This window comes from Selaginella moellendorffii, unplaced genomic scaffold, assembly GCF_000143415.4.
Source record: "Selaginella moellendorffii unplaced genomic scaffold, v1.0 SELMOscaffold_76, whole genome shotgun sequence".
Classification (NCBI taxonomy): Eukaryota; Viridiplantae; Streptophyta; class Lycopodiopsida; order Selaginellales; family Selaginellaceae; genus Selaginella; species Selaginella moellendorffii.
Genome location: NW_003314337.1, coordinates 441,137 through 450,060, shown reverse-complemented (window position 1 = coordinate 450,060; position 8,924 = coordinate 441,137). Strand labels below are relative to the sequence as shown.

Sequence of the window (8,924 nt, the reverse complement as noted above, 5' to 3'; positions counted from 1 at the left end):
GCTTCCACTACCGCATTTCTCTGAGCATTTATTCGTTGCAGGCTTAAGCTCTGGGTCGCTCTTTGTGACTACGAAACCATTAAAACCATCGAAGAGAACGAAAAGAATATAGCTGCCGTACAGGACGTTGGAGTATTTCATAGACGTGTGTCCCTGGAAGCACAAAAGTAGCACGTAAGAGAAGGATGTTTCGTTGTGAAGTTCTCTCTTTTTTAACTTGACAGAGGTGGTTGATGCGTCGCTCATTCGCTTGGTAACTTGTCTTGCAGGACACTCGATTATTCCGCGGGATCTGTTCATCCAGGCGACTTGAAGAAACCACTTACGGAATCGACGAATTGAAAAAGCAAAGTTTATATATATACACCCCAGGTTCGTGAACGCTTTGAATGCATATGCAGTCTCACTTGGTAGCTCAGATGCTTTTATGTATGTGGCGTCACAGCCGGTGCGAACGCGATGCGAGATCATTTAAAAGCAAACTCCAAGGCCTCATGAAAACGAAGGTATGCCTGTCGCTTTTGTTTGAATCGGTGTCGCTTATCTTGTTTTTAACTTTATAAACCCGTGATTTTGTGTTTTTGTGTCTTGGCAGAAGCTAAAACTGGCGTGAATCGTGATTCACACCGACTCAAAAACTCATGGCAAGTGCGTGTGTGGTTTTTACTTTTGGAGGCAGCGAAAGCGATGGATATCTGGTTTCGCTTAGGTGAGAGCTCTCTCGTCAAGCGAGAAACAGGTGTTCTTATGCGTTTCCTCGTCTCGCAGGGGTCTCTCTCAGCCGGCATTCAGCGAAAAGAAAAAAACGAGAAATAAAAAAACGATGATAGATTCACTCGTTTTGCCCCTCGAGTTTGATCATCAATGTTTCGTGTCAGGGAGGTGTCTGGATGGGGCGCTCTATAATTTCATGTCACTGCTGGTGGTAAGTTTCACGTACTCGCGAAAAAAAATGGTTTCTTTTTGTTTTCGATATAATGGTCGTGAGTGACAGGAGATTTGCTCAAAGAGAAGGTTGGTTTTTTTTTATGGCGAGAGATCGTTGACCACACCACCAACCGTTCTTTGATGGATTACGTGAGTAATGCGATGCGCGAGCTACGTGAGTGATTGGAAACAATCACACAAGAGATGCACGACTGTGACACTTAGAGTACAAGGAATGGAGCTAGCTGGCTGAGCTGCGCGGGAATATTCTATTGCCCATAAACCCTAATAAAATATACCTTGGGTGTTTTTGGGGGTTCTAGGGTTTCGGGGAGCAAGCTAAGTTTTCTTCCCGGCATTTGCGATAACTCCATCGGAAATGGCGACGCCGGCGGCAGCAGATGCTACTGCCACACCTCCTCCTCCTCTTCCCGACGAGGCGCAGCAAAAGATCGAGGAGCCAGGGAAAGAAGAGGCGGCCAAGATCGAGGAATCTCCAGCTCCAGCTCCAGCAGCGCCAGCGCCGGCGTCGGAATCCGGGAATGGCGAAGCTGCAGCGGAGGCAGCGAAAGAGGGGGAAGCGCCAGAAGAAGTGGCGGCGCCGGGGCCAGTGGATGATAGTCTTCCGTCTTTCAAGGAGGAGAGCTACTTCGAGAAAGATCTAAAGGAGTCGGAGAAGAAGGCGCTGCATGAATTGTCGGACAAGGTAGAGGCGGCGATCAAGGCCAAGGAGTTTGTGTTGCCGCCCAAGGTGGAGGTCGTCAAGGAGACAACGGAGGTTGCTAAGGTGGATGAGGCTGTGATTGTGGCCACCACGATCGAGAAGGATGTCAAGGAGGGCGATTTGGAGGTGAAGATTCAGGAGGCTGCAGTGGCTGTGATCGCCCCCGAGGAGGCAGCACCAGAACTGCCACTGTCGGAAGCTCCCAAGGAGGAAGAAGCCACGACCACTCCAGCGGCATCGTCCGAGGCTGCTGCTGCTCCAGAGCCCACCAGCGAAGAGGTAAAAGCTCCAGAAGCAATTCCAAAGGTGGAAGAAACTCCAAAGCTGGAAGAAACTCCCAAGGTGGAAGAAGCTCCCAAGGCGGAAGAAACTCCAGCAGTGAAAGAGGAGGTGGAAGGAGGAGCTCCAGAAGCAAAAGCGGAAGAGCCCAAGATTGAAGAAGCTCCTCTGGCAGCTCCAATTGATGAGGCTCCCAAAGATGGCGTGATAGTGGCTCCTCCGCTAGTGACGGAGACGACGCAGGTGGAAGAGGACACTGCTCCTCCGGAGGACTTGGAATTGTGGGGAGTTCCGTTGCTGCCAAGCAAGGGTGATCCGAGAACTCAGGTGATTTTCCTCAAGTTTCTCCGGGCCAGGGACTTTAAGGTGAAGGACGCGTTTGCAATGCTCAAGAACTGTGTGCTGTGGAGGAAGAGGTATGGAGCTGACAAGATTCTGGAGGAGGACTTGGGGACCGAGTTTGAGGCGTCGGCTTTCAACCACGGCGTGGACAAGGAGGGGCATCCCGTGCAGTACAATGACTTTGGAGCGTTCCAGGATAAGGATTTCTATCAGAAAGTTTTTGGCGACGCTGCCAAGACAGAGAAGGCATTGCGGTGGAGGGTGCAGCTATTGGAGAAGCAAATCCAGAGCTTGAATTTCAATCCAGGGGGTGTCACCTCAATGCTACAGGTGGTCGACATGAAGAACGCTCCTTTACTGGGGAAGAAAGGTGTCCGGCTTTTTATGAGCCAGGCTCTTAAACTTCTAACGGACAACTATCCGGAGCTTGTCGTGAAAATCGTAAGTGTTCGATCGATTCGACTTTTTGGTTTCTAATTGTTTTGCTGTGGCCCAGGTTCTTTTGAATACTCCCTGGTATTTCAGTACCATCTATGCATTTATCAGTCCCTTCTTCACGCAACGTACCAAGAGCAAGTTCACGTTCGGGGGGAGCTCTTTGTTCAAGTAATAGTGTTTGTTTTCTTTGCTGTTGTTTACTCTACTCACCCACGCGCCGAAATCCTTTGGCTTTTTTCTTGTCCCTTGATCAGATTTATCTCTCCCGACAACATTCCTGTGCAATACGGCGGTCTGAGCAGAGCTAATGATACTGAATTTGGAGGAGATGCCAGTGCTTCGGTGACAGAGCTGGTACTAAAAGCTGGCGAGAAGAAGACTGCCAGTATTGAAGTGTCAGGGGTAAGAACTTGTCTGTGCTCTTGCGTGCTGATCAAAATCACGAGGATGTTATAGGTACTAATCTTCTTTTTGCTACTCTTTCTTCTTTTTATTTTCCCCTCAGGCTGGAGATACAGTGGTTTGGGAATTTGCACTAGTAGGCTCGGACGTGACATACGGTGCCGAGTTTGTCCCCAGCAAGGAGGGAGGGTACACCACGATAGTTGTGAAACCGAAAAAGATAACATCGCTCGAGGAGCCTATCCGCAACACTTTCAAGTCGCCAGAGCCTGGTAATCTCGTGCTTTCAGTCGATAACACTTTGTCCAGGAAGAAGAAGACCGCGCTCTACAGATACATCATAAAGCCGCCTCCAGCAGCAGTGTGAAGAGAAGAGAAAAGAAGAAAAGGAGGTCAGTAGCTTACAACGATTCTGCACAGCTCTGCTTTTTCTAATTTGCCACCACATGCCACTGCTGTTCGTAGAGATTTGCTAGCTTTGTTTTTTCTTTCTCGTTTTCGCCTCTGCGCTGAATCCATTTTTGGAGCCTTTATTGCTTCTACAGCTTAGAGTGTTTTGTGTATAGTTTTTCTTCTTCCGCGTTTTCTCTCCTCGTGTTCTTCTTGCCGGCATTCTTTTGGATCTCACTGCTGCTTTGTTTTGCTCTAGCTATCAAAATAATGTTCTCGTTTTCTCCCCTCGCGTTGCAAGTGTTTGTACGAGTTTATCGCTGGGCTGTACACTCGTCAGTGTCAATAATGCAAGTCTGCAAGTGGCATCCTTGGTTTAGTTTGTTTGGTCGCATTTTCTTCTTGGGTTTGTCATGCCAGCAGGCATCCGTGGGACCGAGTTGGGGAGAGATGAGCTGAGCACAGCGAGCCCAGCACACAAGCCAACTACAGCTTCGTTTTCTCTCGTTTTCTTCTCTCATTCTAACTATTCATGATTTTCAGAAAGAAGATGGAAATTCTTTGACTTTAGAGCTTCCGGATCGAAAGATTAAAGAAAAAGTTTGTCGATGCCAGCTGAAAGGTTCGAGTTTTGTTTTCTTTTTGGTTTTTTATTGCGTTTTGCAGTGTGTCGTGTCCGCGAGAAAATGTATCGCAGGCCCACGCAAAAAGAAAAAAAGACGAAGCTTGATCCGCGTTTGATCGCGAGGATCGAGGAAAGATGTATAGCGTGGCGAAATCTCAAGTCGCTATAACGTTTTAAAGAATCCATCGACTATGAGTGAGCGCTTGCCATTGTTTTTTCTCGCTGGCCGAGGAATATTTTTAGCAAAGATTCGAAAGCCCGCGAAGGAAGCTCCAATCGCGAAGCCAACGAACGAGATTTCTTGGGCATTGAATGGACGGGCAATCCGAGAGGCGTTCTTTATATTTTTATCCACCACTCACGCCTCGCTCTTTAGGGTTAGGGTATTTTGAGGGTTTTGGAGGGATGAGTTGCTGAGCGCATTCCCTGAGGAGCAATGGCGCTGCTATCGGCGCTCAGCGTGCTGCCGCTGGGATTGATGTTCTTCTGCTCTGGATTTGTTGTCAACTTGCTCCAGGTAAGAATCGAGCCGCAAGAATTTGTGAATTTTTGTCTCTCTCGATCTCTCTCAATCTCGGGGATTTCGTTGTAGGTTTGCTCGCTCGTTTTGCTCCCATTCTCGAGAGGATTGTTCCGGGCGGTGAATATGTCGCTGTTTGAGCTCGCATCGTCGCAGCTGGTCTGGATGGTGGAGTGGTGGGCGGGTGTGGAGGTGCATTAAATTCGCTTCTCCCTCTTTGTCTTTTTGCTGCTCTAAGCGTTCTTACAGGTGCGCATTTACGCTGACGAGGAAACTCGCAAGCATTTTGGTAAGAGCTTTTTATCAAGCTGCGATGAAAAGTTGTATTTAGAGCTCGATGTGGGTTCTCGTTACCAGGGAAGGAGCATGCGCTGATCATCTCGAACCATCGCAGCGACATTGACTGGCTTGTTGGCTGGATTTTCGCATCTGTACGGCCACTTTTGTGGAACTTGGGTATGATTCTTCGGTGGTTTTATTCTTCTGATCAGGGCTTTCCACTTCTGGTAGCGTGTCGGATGCCTGGATGGTACGCGGGCAATAATGAAAAAATCCTCCAAGTTTCTACCGGTTTGTGACATCACCAATCAATTCTTAGCCTTTTTTTTCTATTGTTTTGCTTCCATCCAGGTCATTGGTTGGGGAATGTGGTTCACCGAGTACATATTTCTGGAGAGGAAATGGGAGAAGGACGAAAACACGCTAAAGGTACCAGGCTCAAAGTTTGTGCTGTGGAAATTAGAACTGCTTGTTACAGATCGGCTTCCAGCGGTGGAAGAACTTTCCACGGGTTTTATGGGTGGCTCTCTTCGTCGAAGGGACGCGGTTTACCGAGGCGAAACTTAAGGCCGCCCAAGAATATGCAGCCTCTGCTGGACTGCCTGTCCCACGGAATGTGCTTGTTCCTCGAACCAAAGTACGTTTGCTATCCTTTGCATTCCGGTTTATCAATAATGAGAATTCTTGCAGGGATTTGTTTGCGCCGTGGATAATTTGCGCTCTTTCATTCCTGCAGTCTACGACGTGACCTTCGCTCTCTCGAAATACAAGCCTGCTCCTACCATGACGAGAATTCTAAATCGTCAATCTTCCGTGGTATGTTTCCTCGGCCTGCCGTTTTCTTTTTCTTTTTTTCTTTTCAGTGTTTCACTTCTCTTTCTCAGGTCCATATGCATGTGAGAAGAGTACCAATGAACGAGCTGCCCACTGAAGAAGAGGAGCTCACCGAGTGGTGTCGAGAAGTATTTGTCAGAAAGGTATGTCGTTGTGATCGCGGAAAGGTGACTAAGCTCGATGGTTTGCAGGATGATCTGCTGGACAAGCACAAAGCAGAGAACACATTTGGCGAGGAGCTGTATGTCCCTCTGACGCGATCCTATAAACCTCTGATGGTAACGCAAACCTTTTCAAGTTTCCAGTTTTTTGCTTGACATCTTCATCCCCTTCCAGATCGTGATCATGTGGGCGTCGCTACTCACCATCGCTGTGGTGAGTTTGCTGGCACGCCTGCTAAAATCAGCGTCTGGAATCGCGTGGTTCAGTGGCGTCCTGGTGAGCGTCACGGCTTTGATGCAAGTCGCCATTCTCGCTACTCAATCCGAGCGCTCGACACCGGCAAAGAGAGTGAACAAAGGAACCCATCGCAACTAGTCCAAATCAAGAGAGTACCAAAGTTTCCATCGCTATTGTGAGGTCATCACTGTATAACTTTTTTTTCCTCCCGACGAAGAGATTTCCATAGTTTTCTTACGAGCCGTGAAGATTTTTTAAAAGCCCGCGAAGTTGGGCTAGATCTAGATAGAGAGAAGCGATGGTGGCAACGAGCCAGGGCGATTCTATGGCGACGCATTGCCGCGGCCTCACATTTGCTATAAGCGCTCTGCGCGGTCCATGGGCGGTCTGTGCACATGTACACAAGATCGAGGGCCGGATTATCAAGCACGAGCACTCAGAAAGCGGAACGATGTGCTTTACGGCAAGGCTGACCATCCGAGCTCTAGCACTCCAAATCCTTTTTCCAGCAGTCCAAAGAATAAAGCTCGTTGCCACTCCCGGATTAACTCCTCCTGCAGTACTGTGCAATGTTTTACATATTGCTGTCACGCTGATGTATATATCTCAGAAAAAATTCCAACAGAAAATTCATTAAACGGTTGTGATTCCCGTCAATTTGCCCCACCAACTTTGGGTTCATCACTCAACAGGAACTGCCAGTATTATTATTAATAGATATACAAGCTTTTACAAATGGAAGATCATAGAAATCTCTAGTCGAGGATTAATCACACAATATATGAAAAATTATATAGGGCTTGAGTCATAAAACAGTTTGTGAAATAATCATATGAAAGTCATATACAAATATACATAAGAAAACAATAACAAAACTTAAAACAGGGAAATAAAACCATACACAAAATTCAGTTCAATATTTTAAAATGATATGCAATCCAAAAACCACATTCACAACCATAAACTTTCGTTTTAAAAACTTAAAAATGTTATAGTTCAAAATATATGTAATGACAAACACATGATTGTCTTTATTATCATTGACAAGAAGGTTATATCATTTTATATTTATTTATTAGAACTTATGATTACTATATTTCAAAATGAAATAAATTTATATGACTATTAAAAAACTAAACTTATTTTATTAGAGTATATATTATTGTACCTAAATGAATATTTGATATAGGTAAATTCATAGACAAGTGGAATTTCCACTTGTTTGAGCAGAGTTTGCCAAATATCTAGGCTGTATACAAGGGAGACAATAATGACATTATAACTCCCATCGTCGTCCACTTGCAGAGTACAAAGTGGAAAGTTTATGAAGTTTGGCATGACGTCTAGTAGGCTGATCCTCCAGAAATTATGCATGTGTAGCAATTAAAACACTTCATACAAAGGGATCAAGAACAATTAATACCATTTATAAATCCACTGATATTTCCTCCTAATGTTCCTTTAGATCTTAACCCATCTATAAGAGAACTCTAATGATCTTTCATTATTCCGAAAGGAGGGGTTTAGATCTTAACCCATCTATAAGAGAACTCTAATGATCTTTCATTATTCCGAGAGGAGGGGTTTAAATCTTAACCCATCTATAAGAGAATTCTAATGATCTTTCATTATTCCGAGAGGAGAGGATGATGTGAAGTGTAAGTGTATGGCTATAATGCCATATACTAGTATTAGCATATTAGGATTTTGATGGCTGTCAGATCACTTCTATATATAAGCTAGGGTTTTGGGTTAATTGATATACACATTTTTTGTACTCCCTTTCCATATTCCATGCATTCAGAATAGGAAATATAAAAATGTGCATATTCAATTCATCAAAAAATTTAACTTATATATAAGAGCAAGTGGTCCAAATTAAAACTAATTCAATAACATCTAAAATCCCACTATAGTATATAATATTATAATTATATACTTGGAACTCACTATATGTAATTAAAGAGAATGACTCGAGAGACAATTTATATAGTTTTAAATATAGACTCATGAACAAAAATGCACCCCCTTTTTCAATTAATTAAGAGTTTTAGGATATATAGAGTTAAATATCATTGGGTTTGAGTATTATTGGGCTAAATGACCTTTACAGAAGTTTAAATTTAAAAGCTTACATTTGGTAGATCTCAAATTGGACTCTATTAGTTGGCTAAGGAAATCACACTATATGTTGAGATTGATATTTGATGGTATCCCAAAATCCTTAACCAATTATCCAAATTTAAAAATTTATAATCACATAATCTCCTCTTTGTTCTTTAATGGATGAGTTGGGATTTAGAGGTGAATCCACACATGGTAAATTTATATCTTTATATAAAGTATTGCACATTCATAATTCATGAGGATTGGAATGTTGAGCATTATGCTTTAAAACCTTATAAACTTGAGGCCCAACTTGTTACAACACTTGATATAGTCTCTTTTACTGAGCAAGAAGCCTTTTGGACAAATTATGTATTGTAAAATTGGGAAATAAACTAATACTAGATCATCAATTTTGTACTTTATAGGTGAATAATAATGAAAGTTGTAATATCATAATTGTCTCACTTTTATATGGCCTTAGTGTTTAGCTAGAGTCAAATATTGATTCTAGAGTTTATTATCAACTATATCATACTCTATGTCTCTCCCCTTAAGTCAATTGAAAAAGAAGTAATTTCTTAATAAAAGAGTATTTAGTGGTTATTTTATCCCCATTTATCCCCTAAAATTCTAAGGATCCACAATAATAATATATC

General features: G+C 43.7%; 2 protein-coding genes across 3 annotated transcripts; both read left to right on the top strand.

Moving 5' to 3' along the window:
* Positions 1–42: 42 nt before the first annotated feature.
* LOC9642031 (patellin-6) lies at positions 43–4,308 on the top strand. 2 transcript variants are annotated; one of them, XR_002990426.1, is made up of 10 exons: positions 43–174; positions 270–372; positions 446–506; positions 596–709; positions 769–925; positions 995–2,713; positions 2,769–2,878; positions 2,965–3,112; positions 3,216–4,124; positions 4,169–4,308. XR_002990426.1 is itself a non-coding variant. In XM_024660594.1 (9 exons), exons 6-9 carry the CDS (start codon positions 1,307–1,309, stop codon positions 3,477–3,479), a joined length of 1,929 nt encoding a protein of 642 aa, XP_024516362.1. In that variant the 5' UTR covers positions 43–174; positions 270–372; positions 446–506; positions 596–709; positions 769–925; positions 995–1,306; the 3' UTR covers positions 3,480–4,308. The 2 variants fall into 2 exon arrangements, 1 of the variants encoding a protein (XP_024516362.1); XM_024660594.1 differs by having other exon boundaries at positions 3,216–4,308.
* A 178-nt stretch (positions 4,309–4,486) lies between these two features.
* LOC9641525 (1-acyl-sn-glycerol-3-phosphate acyltransferase 2) lies at positions 4,487–6,396 on the top strand. Its single transcript, XM_002986792.2, has 11 exons — positions 4,487–4,644; positions 4,720–4,839; positions 4,897–4,936; positions 5,005–5,078; positions 5,158–5,217; positions 5,278–5,355; positions 5,405–5,563; positions 5,617–5,742; positions 5,811–5,903; positions 5,952–6,038; positions 6,097–6,396. Exons 1-11 carry the CDS (start codon positions 4,564–4,566, stop codon positions 6,295–6,297), a joined length of 1,119 nt encoding a protein of 372 aa, XP_002986838.1. The 5' UTR covers positions 4,487–4,563; the 3' UTR covers positions 6,298–6,396.
* The last annotated feature ends 2,528 nt before the right edge of the window (positions 6,397–8,924 follow it).